The 23,353-nt window shown below is 42.8% G+C and overlaps 1 protein-coding gene across 1 annotated transcript in view; it reads right to left on the bottom strand.

Annotated features, from left to right (window-relative positions):
- Positions 1-23,353, bottom strand: part of LOC138786506 (uncharacterized) — a 65,866-nt gene that overhangs the window by 20,925 nt on the left and 21,588 nt on the right. Inside the window, exons 3-4 of the mRNA XM_069963488.1 lie at positions 2,504-2,600; positions 869-1,195 (exon numbers count right to left, since the gene is read on the bottom strand). Coding sequence (XP_069819589.1) covers positions 869-1,195; positions 2,504-2,600 — 424 coding nt within the window. The remainder of the gene's footprint in view (positions 1-868; positions 1,196-2,503; positions 2,601-23,353) is intronic.

Below are 23,353 nucleotides of genomic sequence, written 5' to 3'. Positions count from 1 at the left end.
GGCTGTATCAGGTATCACCTTGATTGCGCATATGCAACTTTTTGATTGCTTTTTATTACAATTTTTCTGGATTTAATGCAACCAAAAATTCAATTTTGCACGTTGGGATTTTTTTGCACTTACGCCATTTACCGTGCGAGATCCGGAATGTGATAAATTAATAGTTCGGGCGATTACGCACGTGGCAATAACAAACATGTTTGTTTACTTATTTATTTGTTTATTTTTATTAACAACATGGGAAAAGGGGGGTATTTCTGACTTTTATTAGGGGAGGGGGCTTTTTATTAATAATAACACTTTTATTTTTACTTTTACACTTATACTAGAAGCCCACCTGGGGGACTTCTAGTATAAGTGCACTGATCTCTCATTGAGATCTATGCTGCATAGATGTGCAGCATAGATAGATGAGATAGGCACATCGATTGCTTCCGGCTGCCGCAGCTGGAAGCAATCGATTGCCAAGCCGGGATCAGCGACATTACAGCACTGACCCCGGACGTGGTAAAATGTGTGGCTGGAGGAGCGATCCTCCCCACTAGACACCAGAGAAGTGCTGCAGTAAGTAATCAGATGCAGCTATCCACTTTGACAGCTGCATCCGATTACTGTATTAGCGGGCACGGCGATCGGACCCTGCCCACTAATAGCCGCGGTCCCGGGCTAGGAGCGGCACCTGGGACCCCTGCGGAGGCGGCCCTGGACGTACGGGTACGTCCAGGGTCGCCTAGGGGTTACGTGAGAAGAAAATAAACACTTTTAAATAAAAGGTTAAATATATTATTTATCCATAATTTCACATCAGGATTCCATAATATTTTGGAACTGTTTATGAGGAATTCTGCTTCTTTTATGTTTGCCTTACCTTTGTTCTGTGCTGCATCTTTTAAGGAAGCCTCTGTTTTATCATGAGGTGTGACGTGTGACTTAATAATCAGAGGCTCCACGGAGGCTGACGGCAGATCCTTGACAATATTTTCTATTTCTGGTGACGTTGTTCTCTCGCTGATGCTGGACAGGGTGTCATCATTATCGACATTGTCAGCAAAAATGTCATTTATGCTATTAGTCTGTTTGCTGGTATCAGAAATCTCTTCAGAGTCAGCACTTTGTGGCACTTGAGGAACAGATGAGGTTTCAGTTTGGTGTGAAAAAGGAGACAAATTGCTGATGGGAAGATCAAGTCTAGGGCCTAAAAGAATTTACCACATACTGGTTAATGAGCACATAGTATCACATACATGTTTATAAAGTAATGGTTCACAATGATAAATGGGCATTGAGAGCCCGGTTTCAGGTCTCTATACTTTTAATTTTCACACAGTTACACAGACATGTACGGTCATTTCTTTTCCCTGTCAGACGAATATTATGACGAATTTTGTCGAAATACATATGCCAATATATATTTTTTTTATAATATGACTTTATAAAAAAATAAAATACAGAAAAGTAGTTTGTGTGAATTCAACTGAAGGGATAGGGGTTGTCAGCCAAGGTAGCACTTAAAACTCTCCTATACCCTCATTAAAATGTCTCCTATACCCTGAACATTAAAAGTCTCCTTGGCAGACAATTCCTATCCTTACAGTTAAATTCTAATAATATATACTTCATAAAAATATATGGAAAATATTTGGTTATTAAAGAGAATCTTTCAAGTCCCTACCAGGTACAGAGCTGCATATACAGTCAGATAGTTGTGGCACTTTAGCTTTCAAGGAAAAATGCAGTTTTATAACTTTGCAAATGTCCATCAGCAAAGACACAGGGGTAGTTTTATGAAGACTGGCGTACAAGTACGCTGGTCTTATATTAGGCCCCACTAAGTGAATCCAGCCGGCCAGGGCGCTGGGAGAACGAACGCCAGGCCAGGTAAGTATTGGGGGGGTTACAGGATTCACGAGGCCCCGTACAGGTTTTCGATATGTATCCCCATAAATCCTATTTACGCCCCTGTCTTTAAATATCCAATAATTTTGGACTTTTAAACCAAGTGCAGTAAAGATCTTGAAAAAGATTTTTCTTTGTGGATTTGAAAGCCTGGGTCTGGCGACCAGAGACTTGTGCACCCACCTGAGCCTTTGAGCTGCACAGTGCCGTCCAGCAATGAATTATCTCACTTGTTTAAGTGCAGCAATTCTAAAGCCACAACCACACAACAACTTTTTTTTGCCAGTTATTTCAAAATTACAGATGTTATTTCGAAATAGCAGAAGTTATTTTTCAAAATTTACTATGAGATTTAGGTCATTTGATACATTTGTGTCCTTTTCCTTAAAAAAAATAATGATTCAATACATTACGGCCGCCATTTCTGTAGTTCAAACACTTCTGCCTTCAGTGCCTTGGCGCTACTACGCATGCGCTGTACTACCAAGATGGCACTGACTCGTGTTGGAGACGCTTTATTCCTCGGCACACGGTATGTAGTTTCCATTAATTTAGGGGCTGTTTTCATAATTTAGGTGTATATATAAATATGCAACAATACCCTTACCACTCACATCCTTGAGGAAGCCGTTGAACAGTGATCTAGGGCTTGCCCTGGTTTTATTGCTCCAGTACTTTTGTTTCTTTTGTAATGTGATATTTATCTATATCATAAAAATCAAAGTCTGTCTGTCTGTCTGTCCTTCTGTCTGTCTGTCTGTCCTCTATAGACTTCCAAACGCCTGAACCGTTTGACCCCAAATTTGGCACACAGATACATTGGGTGCCCGGGAAGGTTATTGCGAAGGTCCCGTCCCCGCCAGATGTACAGGAGGGGAGGGGGAGGGGAAAGAGAGGCGCCCCATAGAGATGAATTGGAAAATCTCCTCACTGCAAACACAGGTGATATAATTAGCTGCAGCAGACACGGCAGTTGGAGCCTTAGCAACCAATAGGATTACTGCTTTCATTTTCACAGGGAGCAATGGTTGCTAGGGAAGCTGCCTCACAACATCCACAGTAATAACTGGTAGACCCCCTACTCCATCTATACAGTACATGTATATACAGGACCCCCTACTCCATCTATACAGTACATATATATACAGGGCCCCCTACTCCATCTATACAGTACATGTATATACAGGACCCCCTACTCCATCTATACAGTACATATATATACAGGACCCCCACTCCATATATACAGTACATGTATATACAGGACCCCCTACTCCAACTATACAGTACATGTATATACAGGACCCCCTACTCCATCTATACAGTACATGTATATACAGGACCCCCTACTCCATCTATACAGTACATGTATATACAGGACCCCCTACTCCATCTATACAGTACATGTATATACAGGACCCCCTACTCCATCTATACAGTACATGTATATACAGGACCCCCTACTCCATCTATACAGTACATGTATATACAGGACCCCCTACTCCAACTATACAGTACATGTATATACAGGACCCCCTACTCCAACTATACATTACATGTATATACAGGGCCCCCTACTCCATCTATACAGTACATGTATATACAGGGCCCCCTACTCCATCCATACAGTACATGTATATACAGGGCCCCCTACTCCATCTATACAGTACATGTATATACAGGACCCCCTACTCCATCTATACAGTACATGTATATACAGGACCCCCTACTCCATCTATACAGTACATGTATATACAGGACCCCCTACTCCATCTATACAGTACATGTATATACAGGACCCCCTACTCCATCTATACAGTACATGTATATACAGGGCCCCCTACTCCATCTATACAGTACATGTATATACAGGACCCCCTACTCCATCTATACAGTACATGTATATACAGGACCTCCTACTCCATCAATACTGTACATGTATATACAGGACCCCCTACTCCATCTATACAGTACATGTATATACAGGACCCCCTACGCCAACTATACAGTACATGTATATACAGGGCCCCCTACTCCATCTATACAGTACATATATATATATATATATACAGGACCCCCTACTCCATGTATACAGTACATGTATATACAGAAACCCCTACTCCATCTATACAGTACATATATACAGAACCCCCTACTCCATCTATACTGTACATGTATACAGGACCCCCTACTGCATCTATACAGTACATGTATATACAGGACCTCCTACTCCATCAATACTGTACATGTATACAGGACCCCCTACTCCATCTATACAGTACATGTATATACAGGACCTCCTACTCCATCAATACTGTACATGTATACAGGACCCCCTACTCCATCTATACAGTACATGTATATACAGGGCACTACAGGACAGGTATACCAAACTGTGACTGGGTAACACCGCCACACCAGACCTGACCAATACCGCCATACTGGGACTGGATAACACTGCCATACCAGACCTGACCAATACCGCCATACTGTGACTGGGTAACACTGCCACACCAGATCTGACCAATACCGCCATACTGTGCTGGATAACACCACTATATCAGACCTGACTAATACCGCCATACTGTGACTGGAGAACACCGCCACACCAGACCTGACCAATACCGCCATACTGGGACTGGATAACACTGCCATACCAGACCTGACCAATACCGCCATACTGTGACTGGGTAACACTGCCACACCAGATCTGACCAATACCGCCATACTGTGCTGGATAACACCACTATATCAGACCTGACTAATACCGCCATACTGTGACTGGAGAACACCGCCACACCAGACCTGACCAATACCGCCGTACTGTGACTGGATAACACCGCCATACCAGACATGACCAATACCGACACACTTTACTGAATAACACTGCCATACCAGACCTGACCAATACCGCCATACTGTGACTGGATAACACAGCAACACCTGACCTGACCAATACCGCCATACTGTGACTGGATAACACCGCCATACCAGTCATGACCAATACCGACACACTGTGACTGAATAACACTGCCATACCAGACCTTACCAATACCGCCATACTGTGACTGGAAAACACCGCTATACCAGACCAATACCGCCATACCCCCCTCGAAAAGACACCAGATTTTCTGGCAAGTCTGAACAGGAGGGTACTGCCCCTCTGCAAGGTGCTACCCTACACACCAGACCATGGGTGCCTAATGGTAAATACGACCCTGCAGGTATACAGGACACTGACACTTTATACCCGGGCAGCGCCGGGTACATTTTCTAGTATACAATAAAGGATTTTTTTGATGTGCTACCATTTTTGTGCATATGCTTTTCTTCTTTTGAGTTATTGTGTTTTATATGCATTGGTTTAGCACTCAGGGTTTACTGGTGGTGCCCACTGTTTCTGTTTGTATTTACCAATTGGTTGTGGTCTATAACATGAATTCAGCTTTCTAAGGCTGTGTTCCCACAACCATTTCATTATGGTCTACTTTGGTTCAAAAGATATTGTACGATAAATGTGACTATAAACTATAAGCAGATTAGTCCATATAAACCTGCTGATATCTACCTGTAGCCACTTACCTCCCCTTTCTGGCGCTGCTTTAGGTATTTTTGTATGTCCCACCGTTTTTGCAAAATTAAGTCTGAAAAAACTATTTTAATTAGCTCATTGGGTGCACTGGGGGGGTTCCTCCGCCCCCTTAATACAACGTTACGTCCATTGCCTCCACGTCCACATCACCCACAGGCAGTACCAAAGCAACAATAAATGCCACACAACACCTTACCAGTGTGAACAGATCACAAAAGTTTACCTTTTCATGTTCTCCCAACCACCGAACCAAGGGAAACCAGCCATTAATCCCTATGCTGTCTTCTGCTTGTTAAAAACACCTGAGCCAGATGGGTAGGTAATTAGAAACTGAATTTAGTTCGAGAGCTGATTTAAGTGAATCCTCCAAAAACTTTTTGGGAGTTTTGCTCATCTCTAGCAGCAATGTATTCAGATGATCATATGTGATGCTTTTAATGTATGTATCTCATAGAATACTGCTTAGATTGAATTCATCAATTTGAAGTAGGAGCTATGAAGTATATTATAAATTATATTCCTATATAAAATGCAATAAGCTGTTTCTTTTTGTGTAAAGAGTTCAGAAAAGATACATATGTTTTGAGCACATTTATGGTTAACATCTCAAGCCCATTAAATTGTATAATAGACTGAGATAGCTGACAGCCTAAGGCTGGGTTGAATCATGGCTTTTCCTCCTGACTCTCTCATAAACATTCATGATTGGCCGGAATTGCATGTTTATTTTACTAGGTTTAGGAAGCTGAACTGCTCTGACAGAGCTTATATTCCTAGAGAATAGACGTTCTGGCATGTTTAAATTTAACATGCCTATTCCCATTTTGGAGAGTCTGCTGACATTTATTTAATGTGTACAGCTAACGTTACAGTGTACCCCTTGTTTCAGGTGACCTTTCAGGATAAACTACGTGTGTGTACATACAGAGGACAGAGCCTAATATCTATGGTGTCTGTACACACAAAGGAAAGTCAAATGCAGAAAATGTGATACTGTATTCACCAACCCACTCCCCCAAACTGCTGGTATAAATTTCTGGGAGATTTGTAGAAAGAAGCCCTGCAACTTACCGACATCTTATATCAGATGAACAATCAAAACCAGTGGTACAATAGGAGGCGTTTCAATGCCTTTTCTTAACTGTAAATATTAGGACTACTTTTTACAATTCTCCAGTTCACACAGAGGAGTCCTGCACTTTTGCATCTTTGCGTACTCAGGCACTCCCCCTCCATCTATCTTCTTCCTTGTTCTGTTCCATACAGTTGCCTTGCTCGTAATTTGATCCCTGAGCTACAGAATGGTACAAAGATAATTTTTAAGAGTGAAAGAAAGTTTGGGGTTGAGGTGAAGGAGGGATGTTTGACAACAGAAGAAGGATACATTTTTGTCTGATAAGATATATTACATAGAAACATACAAACATAGAAGATTGTTGGCAGAAAAAGACCATATAGTCCATCTTGTCTGCCCTTTTAGTATTTCTCTTATTATTATTATCTTAGGATAGATATATGTTTATCTCAGGCATGTTGCAAAGTTTCTTATATTTGCTCGCAAGGTTTTTAAAATTACAGTGTCTCTTTAAGCCAGCCATAGGCAATGCAATCCTCTGTGGTCTGACTGCTGCTTTTACCTCAATCCATAGAAATAACATGCCTTTTTGCCATTGTTGCATAACAAAGGCTACAAATCATTCATTACATTTGCATGCAGATAAGCATAAACCTACAAATCATGCAGAAAAATACTGCATGTAGTTATTAGCAATGTAAGAGAAAAGCAGTCATCATTCAGAGTATTTAATAAACCCATGAGATCCTTAAAATGCATAAAACCTTGTAACAAATTAAAATGCTACAAATCAAACCATTTCATTTCATATTCAGGGCGTGATTTGCACTAAGTAGAGTAGTTGTAATTGAACAACACAAATGAATTGAAATGATAATTAAAAAGCTTTATTTCACAAGACAATGGAATTAAAAAATAAACAGGCGACTCATTTCTCTTAAGAGCCTCCTGGTAAAATACCATTAGTGGTGGGGTTTAATAGCATTTAAAAATGCATTACAATTAACAATTAACAGAGATATAAAGTGAGAAATATTTGAAATTGCTAAAAGGGTGACTGTACTGAAAAGGTAATAATAACTATGTTTAATTTAAAAATACAGCAGTTACTTATCATACAATTGCTATACTCATCATAGCTAGAGATGAGTGAACGTGCTGGTCCGAGCTTGGTACTCGATCGAGTATTAGGGTACTCGATGGTACTCATTACTCGGATGAGCATCTCGTGATACTCGAGGAAATCTCATCATCCGTTTCCTGTAAGTTTGCGCGCTTTTTCGCAGCCAATAAACATTCAGGAGACTCTTTGGTACATCCTGCAATGACGTGGGACCCATACATGTCGATAGCAGCGATTGGTTGGCCAGATCAAATGACCCTGCCATATAAAACTCGGCGCCGGCAGTGCTCGCTTCAGACGTATGCTGTGAGCAATATAAACAAACAGCCCTTTTCAGGGCTTAAAAGCTTTTATTAATACTATTACTACAGACTGCTGGCTGGGAGTTGCAGTGCTGCTACCGCGATTTAACCAGCACACTGTGGTGACCGGCTGCTGGCAGAAAGGGGGCAGTAGGTGTTTCGGGGTTTTTGCCCCTCGTCAGTGTGGAGTAGGATTCTGGCTAGTTGGGGCAATAGCAAATCGACCAACAAAACACAGTTATCACTGAACTCAAGGAGAACAGTGAAAAAAATTCCAATGAAGTACTGACGAGGGGCAAAAACCCCGAAACGGCTGTCTGTGGATGGAAGCCTGCCTTGGCAAGCCCTTGTCATTATCGCAATACTCGCACCTTGAGTTAGACATTGACAAAAAGGGGCCACCCTGGTGTTTCCCTATTTATGTTCCAATACTCGCAACCGAGTGGGACTTAAGGGGCTATTTATCAGGGTGGTGTGGTGCTCTCCCTATCATGGAGGCACCCCGTGGCAACAGGCTAGTGATATCTGGCTATCCCGTGTTTTGAGACTCGCAACTGAGGCTCCACGGACTCCTGTTTTGCATATTTAAATTTTGGGGGGCATCAGTGGAGACTCTTGATTGAGTACTTCATTGGAATTTTTTTCACTGTTCTCCTTGAGTTCAGTGATAACTGTGTTTTGTTGGTCGATTTGCTATTGCCCCAACTAGCCAGAATCCTACTCCACACTGACGAGGGGCAAAAACCCTGAAACGGCTGTCTGTGGATGGAAGCCTGCCTTGGCAAGCCCTTGTCATGATCCCAATACTCGCACCTTGAGTTAGACATTGACAAAAAGGGGCCACCCTGGTGTTTCCCTATTTATGTTCCAATACTCGCAACCGAGTGGGACTTAAGGGGCTATTTATCAGGGTGGTGTGGTGCTCTCCCTATCATGGAGGCACCCCGTGGCAACAGGCTAGTGATATCTGGCTATCCCGTGTTTTGAGACTCGTAACTGAGGCTCCACGGACTCCTGTTGGGCAGTAGGTGTTGCATACACACCCCTAAGAAGTGCTCAGTGTACTCCTTTTTGATTTTGGGGCTGGTGGTCCTGGTGTACTGCACTGTATAGCTGGGAGTTGTAGTGCATCTCGCATAGAACTTACTTCACTGCTCATATTGTATTGGGGTGACAAAGCGTGTGTACAGTTGTTGCCCATACCAGATAGCACCACCTAAACTAGTGTGTACTGCATTGTATAGCTGGGATATGTAGTGCATCCTGCACAGAAATCACTTCACTGCTCATTGTATTGGGGTGACAAAGTGTGTACAATTGTTGCCCATACCAGATAGCACCATCAAGCCCCCCCTAAACTAGTGTGTACTGCACTGTATAGCTGGGATTTGTAGTGCATCCTGCATAGAACTTACTTCACTGCTTATTGTATTGGGGTGACAAAATGTGTACAGTTGTTGCCCATACCAGATAGCACCGTCAAGCCCCCCCTAAACTAATATGTGCTGCACTGTATAGCTGGGATTTTTAGTGCATCCTGCATAGAACTTACTTCACTGCTCATTGTATTCGGGTGACAAAGTGTGTACAGTTGTTGCCCATACCAGATAGCACCGTCAAGCACCCCATAAGCTAGTGTGTGCTGCACTGTATAGCTGGGATTTGTGATGCATCCTGCATAGAACTTCACTGCCCATTGTAAGGGGGTGTCACAGCGTGTGTGTATAGTTCTGGCCAATACCAGATTGTACCGTACAGCCCCCCCTAAACTAGTGGGTACTACACTGTATTGCTGGGATTTGTAGTACACCTGCATAAAACTTCACTGCTCATTGTAAGGGGGTATGCCAGCGTGTGTCTAGGTCCAGCCACTACCAGATTGTACCGTACAGCCCCCCCTAAACTAGTGGGTACTACACTGTATTGCTGGGATTTGTAGTACACTACCGCTCAAGTGATGATCCCTTTGCATGAGACAATTGCCAGATCCTCAAGGATCAAATTCAAATTCAAAATCAAAACAGCGGTGGGGGGAGAGGTGGTGTGTCACATTATGCAGGGAATGCAGTCAAATTGAAAATCGAAAGGGTGGTGGCGGGGGTAGAAGTCAGTAGTTACATTATGCAGGGAATGCGGTTCAGGGAAGAAAAAGAGTGCTACACCTCACACCTATGGCTAATACTAGTGCCGCTTGGCTAAATAAAAAACACATCAGAATTTTGTGTATGAATTGATCAAGCCATACTGCCCCATGTACCATCGTGCAGGTATCAGATACACATGGGTCCCTACACTTAGTCCACACTGTGCCAGTCAGTGGCTACCAACCCCGCAGGCGTGCACAGTCAGGGAACAGGGGCCATGGGACGGCCCTGCGACCCCCATGCCACAGGACCAGACCCAAAAACACCACACCAGAACCCGGCCAGCACCGCCGGCGGAGAAGGTCGCCCCCAAACAGCACAAGTCTGGATGAGGTATTGCACTCACCATAGCTGCTGCAGACAGAATGGGAAAAGACAGGAGGGATTAAAACCATGTGCACTCAGGTGCCTCCTGCTAATTGCGGTCATGTGGGTCTCACCAGGAGGAGTGCAAGACATGGAGAAAAGAGAGAAACAAAATGCGGTTCATGGAAGAACCCCCCTTCTCTGCTTGCGCACGTCTTGGGGGCATTGTGGTCACTGACCGTCACAGTGATGTTTTTTGGTTAGGGACTCATGTGTATCAGAAGACCTGCACGTGGTACATGAGGCAATATGGTTTGGCCAAATTATATACTAACTTCTGATGTTGGTTTTAAATGTAGCTGAATAAGCTTTCGTGTCAGCCATTGGTGTGATGTGCAGCCGTTTCTGTCTTTTTGGCTTATGCATATTTTATGTGTTCTGTCCCTTTTTTCATTGTGGCTAGCACTCGTGCTTTGTAAGACCCATGTGATCCAAATTAGCAGGAAGCACCTGTGTACATAAGGGGAGGATCTCCTAGTATTCTCCCATTCTACCTGCAGAGGAATGGAGAGAGGTAAGAGCTTGTTCACACTTGTGTTGCTTGGCGTCCACTTTTACCGCCGGTGGCGCCTGCGGGGTCCGGGGGGGCCCCTTAGGGTCTGGTCCTGTGACAATGGGGTTGCAGGGCCATTCCGTGGTCCCCCTTCTCTGCTTGCGCACGTCTTGCGGGGATTGTGGTCGCTGACCGCCACAGTGATGTTTTTTGGTTAGGGACTCATGTGTATCAGAAGATCTGCACGTGGTACATGAGGCAATATGGTTTGGCCAAATTATATACTAACTTCTGATGTTGGTTTTAAATGTAGCTGAATAAGCTTTCTTGTCAGCCATGGGTGCGATGTGCAGCCATTTCTGTCTTTTTGGCTTGTGCATATATTATGCAGGGAATGTTACCCCAACTGCTACAGTCAAATTGAAAATCGAAAGGGTGCTGGGGGTTCTTGGGTACTTGTTGGCTACTGCTGGGCCTTACCTGGCACCCATGTAGACTACTGGTGTGCCTGCCCTTGCCTCGTTGTTGCTGGGCCTTAACTGGCACCCATGCAGCCTACTGGTGTGCCTGCCCTTGCCTCGTTTTTGCTGGGCCTTAACTGGCACCCATGTAGCCTACTGGTGTGCCTGCCCTTGCCTTGTTGTTGCTGGGCCTTAACTGGCACCCATGTAGCCTACTGGTGTGCCTGCCCTTGCCTCGTTGTTGCTGGGCCTTAACTGGCACCTATGTAGCCTACTGGTGTGCCTGCCCTTGCCTCGTTGTTGCTGGGTTTTTACTGGCACCCATGTAGACTACTGGTGTGCCTGCCCTTGCCTCGTTGTTGCTGGGCCTTAACTGGCACCCATGTAGACTACTGGTGTGCCTGCCCTTGCCTCGTTGTTACTGGGCCTTAACTGGCACCCATGTAGCCTACTGGTGTGCCTGCCCTTGCCTTGTTGTTGCTGGGCCTTAACTGGCACCCATGTAGCCTACTGGTGTGCCTGCCCTTGTCTCGTTGTTGCTGGGCCTTAACTTGCACCCATGTAGACTACTGGTGTGTTATTTTCTTACCTTCAATTTAAATTTTAAAATCAAATCGACTCCAATTCAAGTGCAATTTTTACTGTTCAAAGGAACAGTAAGTGATAATGGTGGATCCTAATTTAGCATCCTTGTGTTATCCATTTCAAACCATATGACCTGTGGATGTGAACTTGCGGGGGTTCTCTGCTGTCCTTTCATTTTTTAGCTCGGGGCCTCTTAAGAAGACTGTATTGTTATTCTTTGTCCCTACCTCCAAAGAGATGCCTATCACGCACAACTGCATGAGGGTGTGAGGCTAAATCTAGCCATAATAAGGCCTGGTGTGCCTGCCCTTGCATCCTTGTTGCTGGTCCTTAACTGGCATCCATGTAGACTACTGCTGGGCCTTAACTGGCATCCATGTTGACTACTGGTTTTGGACAACACAGATTACTGGCTGTTCACTCCCCTGGATCCTTGGTAGAAACGAACTTTTCCACTGTCATTCCTGCCGAGGAACGCAGTATGAGAGTGAATCAATATCAACAGGCCCTGGTGCAGAAGCTGAAAATGTACTTCCCATCTGACACCACTAGCGCCAGAGGACGTAGTTCTGTGCGCCAAAGAGCGGGGGAGAGGAGCGGTGGAGCAGGCAGCTTGTCAAGGGGCAGGGGAACACTCTCCAAGGCCTTTGACAGTTTCATGGCACCCCAGCAAGACTATGTCAACCGTCCCCAGTCTAGACAGAGTAGGGGGGAAGCCTTCAGGAAGATGGTGAGGGAGTACCTTGCTGACCATACCACCGTCCTTCCCGATCACTCTGCTACCTACAACTACTGGGATTCAAAGCTGGATACGTGGCCTCAACTGGCGCTTTACGCTTTGGAGGTGCTGGCCTGCCCTGCCGCTAGCGTGTTGTCAGAGCGGGTCTTCAGTGCAGCTGGTGCCATCATCACTGATAAGTGCAGCCGCCTGTCCACTGACAGCGCTGACAGGCTGACGTTTATAAAAATGAACAAAGCCTGGGTTTCACCTGAATCCATCTGTCCACCCGGGGAAAGCAGCTGAACATGAAGATTCTTGGTAACTTCTCTCCTCCTCCTCCTCCTCCTCCTCTTCCTCCTCCTTCTCCTCTTCCTACAATTCTCAGCCAACTGCCAAGTCTTCTTCCGCCATGCAGGGTCTGGCCTAATTATTGGGAGGCTCAATTGCTTCCTCACTCCTAATGGTTCTCTGTGTCCTCACTGCCATGCTCTGACGTCACACTACGTCTGCGGAGGAGCGGGACTGCTGTTCTATTTTTTTTTTTTTTTTGTGTAGCCGTGGCCGGGGCCTCACCACCCCCGGTCGAGAGGCATCAAGTGTACCCTTGATGGTGAGTGCTGACTGACAACTGGCCTAGCCAGTTAGCTGTCAGCACCCGGGTTCATGACCACTACATATCCCATCCCCTGTACTCACTCCAATTTTTGGGTGGACTCACTTGTAATGGCTCTCTTTGTCTGGCCTAATTTTTGGGAGGCTCACTAGCTTCCTCACTCACTTGTAATGGTTCTCTGTGTGTTCAAGGCCCTGCACTGTCTGACCTAGTTTTGGGGAGCCTCACTAGTTTCCTCACTCACTTGTAATGGCTCTCTGTGTGCTGAATGCCATGCTGTGTCTAGTCTAGTTTTGGGGAGCCTCACTAACTTCCTCACTCACTTGAAATGGCTCTTTGTGTGTTCAAGGCCCTGCAGTGTCTGGCCTAGTTTTAGGGAGTGGTTACTGTTGCTCCTGCCTGGCCTCCATGTTGACTACTGCTGATCCCGGCAGTTCTCTGTGTGCTCAATGAAATGCAGTGTTTGGCCTAATTTTGGGGAGGCTCACTTTCTTTCTCACTCACTTTTAATGGTTCTCTGTGAGCTCACTGCCATGATAGGTCAGGTATAATTTTTGGAAGGCTGACTGGCTACCACTTCTACCTTGTTCACTCTGTCCTCACCGCTATGCTGTGTCAGGCTGTATTTTGGGGGGGTTCATGATAAGCTACCTCTGTTTTAATGGTTTCCTGTGTTCTCAATGCCATGCTGTGTCAGGCTGAGTTTTTGGGTGGTCCCTATGCCTACCTCTGTTTTAACCAGGCTGTTGGACAGAATTAGGCATAATGGTGCCATTAGGCAGCCTCAGAGGCATGCATACATGCTGCCCCTGCTGTTTTCTGTCCATTTCCGTTGTGTTTCCATCAATTTCTAAGGTTGACAGGTTTTCACACAACCTTCTCTCTACCAAACTTGAGTCCCCTCAAAAAATGCTCAAGTCTCCCATTGACTTCAATGGGGTTCGTTACTCGAAACGAGCATAACATAAAATGTTATGTACCGTATGTTTTTGATTGAATACATTTATGGAATACCGGGCCGGGCAGCGGCGGCGATGTGATGGGGATAGCACAGGTACTACTCCCCCATCACCTGTTCATACTATGAGCAAATGATGGGAGGAGGAGTACAGTGCATATATGGCGGCGGAGGGGAGGGGGATGGTCAGACTGTTTAGTGATGGCCCTGGTACTACTACTCCCATCATCTGCTCATACTATGAGCAGATGATGGGAGGAGTAGTATTGTGTATATGTGTCCAGCACCGAGCAGGGAGGGAGGTAATTAGATGCATAGGCACCTCTCTCCCTCCCTGCTCGGTGCCCTCCAAATGTATTCATTGAATACATTTAATGGCATACTTTGTGGAGCAAGGACACTTGCTCCCCAAAGTATTCCATAAATGTATTCAATCAAAAACGTACTGTACATAACATTTTTACATACACATCAATTTAATCGATAGAGTGTCCAGCAGGGGGCGCACTATATATAGAAGTCAATGGTACTCATTGACTTCTATATATAGTGCGCCCCCTACTGGACACCCCACAGAAATTACAAGTGATTTGTGATGTCACAGTTTTGGACAAAATTCTAATACTCCATGATCTACTAAATTAAGGAAATAGCAGTATATGTGCATTTCCCATAATTATTGTACATTAGAAATTTGTCTAACTTTCCATAAGTAATAACAATACTTTTGGCCGGAGTTGTCCTTTAACATTAATAGAATAAAGGAGTGGTACAGCATTGCCTGATGTATCATGATTTATGCTTGCTAGCAGGCCTTAATCATTGAAAAAATATATACCAGATTTTTGCACCTGCCATGCAGCAGCCTCAGACCTGCTGTTTTACTGAGAAACGCATGCCTCATAGTAAATCTGACGTGAGGCATGGAGGTGGAACTGAATTGATGAATTCCCCCACGTGGTTTGTGGACTTTACTTTAATTCTAAAAACTTCATGTCAAAAGTTCCACTTCTGAGACCCCACCTATCAGAAGAACTAGCAAGCAGGAGCATTGAGCTTCCTAGACAGAGATCACTGTGAGCCGGAGAGTGAAATTTGCTACTACGCCCCTTCCCTTGCTCATTCTTCTGATCAGTGGGACCCTTACTAATCAAAACTTTTGACATATCATTTTAATATCTTCAAATGTTTTATTTTAATTAGAGTGTCAATTTATGAAAAACTTTGCTTCCTCAAAAATCGGTTACCTACAACAATAAACTCCTTGCCATATGCTCTAACAGTGTCAATTTTAATAGCATAATGGCCTATCCTCTGTTATCTAAAAACAGTCATCCCATCCAGGACATCCATTGGCACTAGATAAAGAAAATCTTGTAGAACTTAAAGCAAATGTACGATCAGGGTCCACCTGCCCCCAGTGTGATATTCTGCCCTCTCCTCTGTAACACTGCTCCATAAGGCTACGTTCACTCGTAGCAAAAGTGGTGGAATTCAACTGCGAAATTCAGCCTCCCTGTCATAATGACAGTCTATGGGCGGCTCGCGCACCTCCTTTCTCGGCGCTTAAGAATGAACATGTTCCTTCTTCAGCACCGAGGGAGGAGGCGCGAGTGCCTCCCATAGATTGTCATTATGATAGAGAGGCTGGCGGCATCCGCCGTGGCGTTCCGCCACCTTTGCTACGTGTGAACGTAGCCTTAGAATTAATGAAGCTGTGTCACAGAGGGGAGGGGTTTTGTCACACTGGGAGCGGACTGGCCCGACTTCAGTGCTTCAGGCCGGGCCAGTGCCCGGGAATACACCTGCGCCGTGCGCAAGAATCGGGCCATGGTTCAAAAAAAGGGACCTCAACACCGCCATCCCCACCCTGGCACACTATTCATATAAAATTCTTAAAGCAATGAACCTGATGGTATATTCACTTTAAAGAATGACTGAATATGTTCTTTTTCCTTGTCGTAGAGGCCCCATAACATTTTTCTATACACTAAAGAATATTTATATTGCTATTTTACTAACCAGTAATGTCATTCAACACTGAACCCCCACTTAGGCTGGGTTCACACGATGTTTTTGCAAAAAACAGATAAAAACGAATGAAAAAAATTGATGCATTTGTGTGCTTCCGTTTTGATCTATTTTTCTGTTGACTTCCATTATAAAAAAAGGATCAAAATGAAGCCTTTTTTTTTTAAACGTACACAAAAACGTATTCGACCTTATCCGTTTTTCATCCATTTTTTTTAGAATGGAAGTCAATGGAAAAATGGATCAAAACGCATGCACACAAATGCATCCATTTTCTTTCACCCATTTATTTTCTTTCAAAAAACGGATGAAAAAAACGGATTGCAAAAACGTAGTGTGAACCCAGCCTTACTAATGTATTATTATTATCACTGTACCTTGGTCCTGAGTTGGTGCCACTTCAGGTTCTTCTGTGTTAGTTGTACTACTAACAGTGTGTTCTGTCTCAGTAAAAACAGGGGTTGTTTTTAGGGCAGGGAGAGAAACAGTTGTTGTTACTGATAGGACAGTAGTCTGGAACTCTGCTTCTCCTGCAAATAAAAGAAACACATCTTTAGATTCAGCTTTGTGGCTCTGATGTACAATAAACTGAGGTCATGCTTTCTAGCAGAAAGTGGCACACAAGTCCTGCTCATAACTTATCCAATGCTTCTGCTGCACTGCTGACAATCAGATTTATCTGACAATAAAACTGCACAGCTAAACTGTTTGCTCCCTGACATTGTTTTATATCTTCTTTCAACATAGTGACATATATCAATGAGTCACTAGATAATCCATTGGCCCAAGGAACTGAACGTACCTTACATTTGTATCTTACATAGCACATTCTGCATGATAAGTGTGAGGGATATAGAATTATTATTCTTTTTTTTCTTTTTTCTTTTTTTTTTTTTTACGTGTAAACACTATATAGCCATATTGTAGATTAGATATGCATAGGTATAAGGAGCCAGTTGTTTTTACTTACTTAACTTACTTGAGGATTTGACAAAAAAAAAAAAAAAGAACACTATGGGGGAGATTTATTAAACTGGTGTAAAGTAGAATTGTCTTGTTTACACCTGTTTGATAAATCTCACACTATATATACAGTATGTATCTATCTATCTATCTATTTATTTCTCTCTCTCTTTCTCTCTCTCTCTCTCTCTCTCTCTCTCTCTCTCTCTCTATATATATATATATATATATATATGTACATACACTACCGTTCCAAAGTTTGGGGTCACCCAAACAATTTTGTATTTTCCATGAAAAATCACACTTCTTCACCACCATACGTTGTGAAATGAATAGAAAATAGAGTCAAGACATTGACAAGGTTAGAAATAATGATTTGTATTTGAAATAATATTGATTTTACATCAAACTTTGCTTTTGTCAAAGAATCCTCCTTTTGCAGCAATTACAGCATTGCACACCTTTGGCATTCTAGCTATTAATCTGTTGAGGTAAGCTGGAGAAATTGCACCCCACGCTTCTAGAAGCAGCTCCCACAAGTTGGATTGGTTGGATGGGCACTTCTGGCGTACCATATGGTCAAGCTGCTCCCACAACAGCTCAATGGGGTTCAGATCTGGTGACTGCGCTGGCCACTCCATTACCGATAGAATACCAGCTGTCTGCTTCTGCTGTAAATAGTTCTTGCACAATTTGGAGGTGTGTTTAGGGTCATTGTCCTGTTGTAGGATGAAATTGGCTCCAATCAAGCGCTGTCCACTGGGTATGGCATGGCATTGCAAAATTGAGTGATAGCCTTCCTTATTCAGAATCCCTTTTAGGGTATAAACCCACACACCGTATATACAGCGTATTTACTACTGCAATACGCAGCAAATACGCAGCAGATTAGATCTAAATAACTGAACACAGCATCAAATCTTCACCATCACATCTGCTGCGTATTTGCTGCGTATTTGCTGCGTATACGGTGTGTGGGTTTATACCCTTACCCTGTACAAATCTCCCACCTTACCAGCACCAAATCAACCCCAGACCATCACATTACCTCCTCCATGCTAAACAGATGGTGTCAGGCATTCTTCCAGCATCTTCCAGTTCTTCTTTGTGATCCAATCACCTCAAACTTGGATTCATCCGTCCACAACACTTTTTTCCAGTCTTCCTCTGTCCAATGTCTGTGTTCTTTTGCCCATCTTAATCTTTTTCTTTTATTGGCCAGTCTCAGATATGGCTTTTTCTTTGCCACTCTGCCCTGAAGCCCTAAATCCTGCAGCCGCCTCTTCACTGTAGATGTTGACACTGGTGTTTTGTGGGTACTATTTAATGAAGATGCCAGTTGGGGACCTGTGAGGCGTCTGTCTCTCAAACTAGAAACTCTAATGTGCTTATCTTCTTGCTTAGTTGTGCAACGCAGCCTCCCACTTCTTTTTCTACTCTGGTTAGAGTCTGTTTGTGCTGTCCTCTGAAGCAGTAGTACACATCGTTGTAGGAAATCTTCAATTTCTTAGCAATTTCTCGCATGGACAAGCCTTCATTTCTAAGAACAAAAATAGACTGTCGAGTTTCAGATGAAAGTTCTCTTTTTCTGGCCATTTTGAGCGTTTAATTGACCCCCCAAATGTGATGCTCCAGAAACACAATCTATGCATCTAATTACCTCCCTCCCTGCTCGGTGCTGGACACATATACACAATACTACTCCTCCCATCATCTGCTCATAGTATGAGCAGATGATGGGAGTAGTAGTACCAGGGCCATCACTAAACAATACGCCCACCCCCCTCCCCTCCGCCGCCATATATGCACTGTACGCCTCCTCCCATCATTTGCTCATAGTATGAACAGGTGATGGGGGAGTAGTACCTGTGCTATCCCCATCACATCGCCGCCGCTGCCCACGCCACTCCTCACACAAGGGCTGCTTCATGCCCCCTTCGCTTCCCCTCCTCCTCTAAGCTTCAAAGTATGCCGCCGCTGAATCACCCCCCGGCCGCCGCTCCTCACACAATGGCTGCTTCATGCCTCCTCCTCCGCTCCCCCTCCTCCCAGCTTCAAACTTGTAATTATCCTGCCGCTGACTCCCTGCCACCGGCCGCCGGTCTCTGCTCACACTGCAAGCCGGCCGCGTCAGCCCTCCCCACCCCACAAGGAGCTGACCGGCGGCGGGGAGTCAGCGGCAGGATAGTTTCAAGTTTGAAGCTGGGAGGAGGGTGGGGGAACGGAGGAGGGGGCATGAGGCAGTCCTTGTGTGAGGAGCGGCATGGGCGGCAGCCGGGGCAATGTGATGGGGATAGGTCAGTTTTGTAGCTTCTGTAACAAGCTAGACTGTTTTCAGATGTGTGAACATGATTGTACAAGGGTTTTCTAATCATCATTTAGCCTTCTGAGCCAATGAGCAAACACATTGTACCATTAGAACACTGGAGTGATAGTTGTTGGAAATGGGCCTCTATACACCTATGTAGATATTGTACCAAAAACCAGACATTTGCAGCTAGAATAGTCATTTACCACATTAGCAATGTATAGAGTGCATTTGTTTAAAGTTAGGACTAGTTTAAAGTTATCTTTATTGAAAAGTACAGTGCTTTTCCTTCAAAAATAATTTCATTTCAATGTGACCCCAAATTTTGAACGGTAGTGTGTATATATATATATATGGTTTTGAGCAAACCTGTCAAAATTCTCAGGTTCAACAATGTTATCCGAATCTGAATACACAGTGTTTGATTCCCCACGGCTGCAGAAGCTGGATGCCACCCTGGGGCTGCTAGGAAAGCATGGATATAGCCTATGGCCAGGTTTAAACTAAGGAATAACACCACGGACTGTGTTACTGAAGATTAAACCTGCTGGTACTGCAGTACCGGCCACATGATCTTCGTTTCTGGTGAATTTGAATGCAGGCGTATCCATGTACGCCTTTATCTGAATTCACCGCATGCTCCATTGTGTGAACTGACATGTTCTGTGCAATGAAAAGCGGTTGCACAAAACTGACATGTCAGTTTTTCGTGCGGCCGGATAGTTTATGCTCCGGCCAGGATTGCCTCTACTTGCAGCACAATTTAAGTTTTGTATTCATCACGGCCGTTGCATGCAAATCGGCAACAACGGCCGTGATAAATACTAAACTTACGTTGTGTGAACATAGTCTATAGCTGTTTCCTGTATGTTTTTTAGGACTCCCTAGAGCAGCATCCAACTTCTGAAGCCACAGGGAATCAAATGGCAAGCATTCAAGTGTGGATAACATTGCTCTATGGGAAAAAAACACATATGGTACTCATATGGGTACCATTTCATTTATTTGTGTATTTTAACAAAGGTAAAGAAAAACAAAATAATAATAATGACGAATAAAGCAAATGTGAATGAAAAATAATAAATTCAAATTCAGTAACATTTCCCTGCGTTGGCCTGGACGGTGTCTACAGATATTTTTCACGTTAACTGTGCTTCACTTTAAGCTTTATTTTGTCATGATTTAAAGCGTAACCTTCATATATCCATTACTGAGATTACTTGAGACCTCATTTAGCTTTGAATTGGAAGCATTTGCAAACATAAACATTAAGGGAACACGTTTAGATAAAATACTTAAGTATTCATGGGTGCCATAAACATGCTCGTAAGCTGGGAAGCACTTTGTACTCCACAACAACATTTATCTTTTTAATAACAAAATTCAATTAAACTAAATTTCAATTAATGCTAAATAGCAATAACAATGACAATGGATTATATTTATCAAACTAATAGCCTAGGGGATTTGGTATGTGCCATCTTACTATTATTATTTAGCGATGACATTTTATTCACAGATACTGTATTGCACTAAACTTAAGGGGGATGTAGAAATTATTTATCCCTGCTTGTACTACTAATGCTTTTCATTAAGAGGCATAATATTGATACAACCAGAGAGTCCAAATAACCCTTTAATGTCCCTACTGGATTCTCTTACTTTATGACTCTGATCTGTAAACTTACAGAAATGGTTAAATGTGACATACAGTATTTTAGGTGTTTAATATGCTCCTTATTTCTTGTATATAGTAATAGAATATACTAAAACACATCAAATGTGGTGTATACATGTCCTGGCTATTAGTACTGCTATACAAATCTCCAGGAATAATTAGATGTTACTTCTGTACCACATTAACTGGTGTTTGCTTATTACACAATGCTAATGCGTTCTGTCAGGTGATGGTTCAGAAGTCTTGTAACACTAATGCATGAAAGCCTAATACGACAGGTATATTAGTAACATAATATGATTTAAGTTATTCAAGAACTGCCGATAGAAGGCTAATATGAACAGTCCTTTATTCTGTATGGACGGGAACATACCCTGTTTGGTTCTGTATACTTTTTTATAGAGTTGAGATAAACCAATACTGACATACTCTGGTTAGCAGGAGACTCTTTTGGCCTTTTCTAGCTAATGATAACATACTGTATGAGTATGTTACATGCATGCTATGTGTAGACCCCATACATAGTATGGACTTAGATGATTCAGTACCACTAAGCACATGTGTAAGTAAATGTGGAAGTATTCACAGAATAAATGTTGACCTTTCTTGGATGACAGTTTTGAAAAGTGTTGCGTGCCTCCAAGGAGACATAGTATTAGTTACATTTATTAAGCAGACTGCCCAACAATTATTCAAATTTATGTGCCAGCATACACATGATCCTAACAGCCATAGAGTTGAGTTTTTGTTCCACACTTCCAAAAGCAATTTATTATGAGGCTTGCATCTTTTAATTAATCTGCCACCAATCACTCCAATGATCTCCTTCACTTAGACTGGTATAAAATATAGCAGTCTTATAAATGCATCTGAATGTTATCTTGTGTAGAGTCACAATAAAATTCGAACTTTAGTTCTTAGTATAGTTTAGTAAATGTAACATATTCAGAATAAATAAAAACAACTCACCTCTTGTATTACCAATAATACATAGGGCAAAAACTAAAATGTTTCCAAGTTCCAGAAACTTCATCATATACTTTAGTGAATTCTTGTCCTATTGAAGATAATGTTCAGAACATGGAAGTTTCACCTCAAACTGACTGAAGTGTTTGCTTTGTTGCTATTTAGCTAGATGACTGCCATGAAATTTGACTCTTCTTCGTGTAATATTTTCTAGCATGACCCGCGTAAGCCACCCATAGAAACTCACAGATTGCTTCCAAATACCAAGGACACCGGTATTTTCCATCACCAAAGAGAATATTGGCATCTAGCAAACACCCTTAAACTCTATCCTTGGTGATGACTTTTCAATTAAAGCCAAAGTGATGATATTTCAAGAATGTGAAGTGAATGGGAGACAGTGAGACAGTGAGTTTTCAATTGGAAATTAGGACTTAAAAGAATAATGCAACTGTAGTGCCCTACAACATTATAAATTATGTGCCATACTATTTTCCTATAAATTCCTATAATGCTCCTATAAATCAGATAAATTATGTTTCATTATTTTATAGTTAGAACACCTCCATAATAAGACTAAAATATACTGATATTCTGCATAAATATCTGTGTAGTGTGACAGAATACTGTATTCTATAGTATGGAATTTTTGTACAGGATTAAAGGCCAAAATCTGTTTCTTGATGTCATTTTATAAGCAAAGTTAGACAAATTACTAATATACACTAATTATGGGAAATGCACATAAAGTGCTATTTCCCTTAATTTAGTAGATCAGACGGGCTTCAATTTCTCTAAAAAAAAAAAAAGTGACGTCATGACTCCCCGTCTATACCTGCAGGGTTCAGCAGGGGGCGCAGTATATGTAGAAATTACATTTAAAAAAATAACAGGGCCATTCCTGTGCTTTCTGTACAAAATTCAAAATCCCATCTCATATTTCTTCCCTTCCATTTTTTTAAATATGCAAACCTTAAAAATGTTATATTTGCTATTACCAACTTCACTATTCATTTATTGTGGGTAGGATTCTAGATAACATTTCTTTTTTTTTTGCAACCCATCTTCTAGCATACAAAGC

Source organism: Dendropsophus ebraccatus, chromosome 3 (assembly GCF_027789765.1).
Source record: "Dendropsophus ebraccatus isolate aDenEbr1 chromosome 3, aDenEbr1.pat, whole genome shotgun sequence".
NCBI classification, from domain to species: Eukaryota; Metazoa; Chordata; class Amphibia; order Anura; family Hylidae; genus Dendropsophus; species Dendropsophus ebraccatus.
The sequence above is the reverse complement of the archived record's forward strand: the minus strand, read 5'-3'. Positions and strand labels throughout refer to the sequence as shown.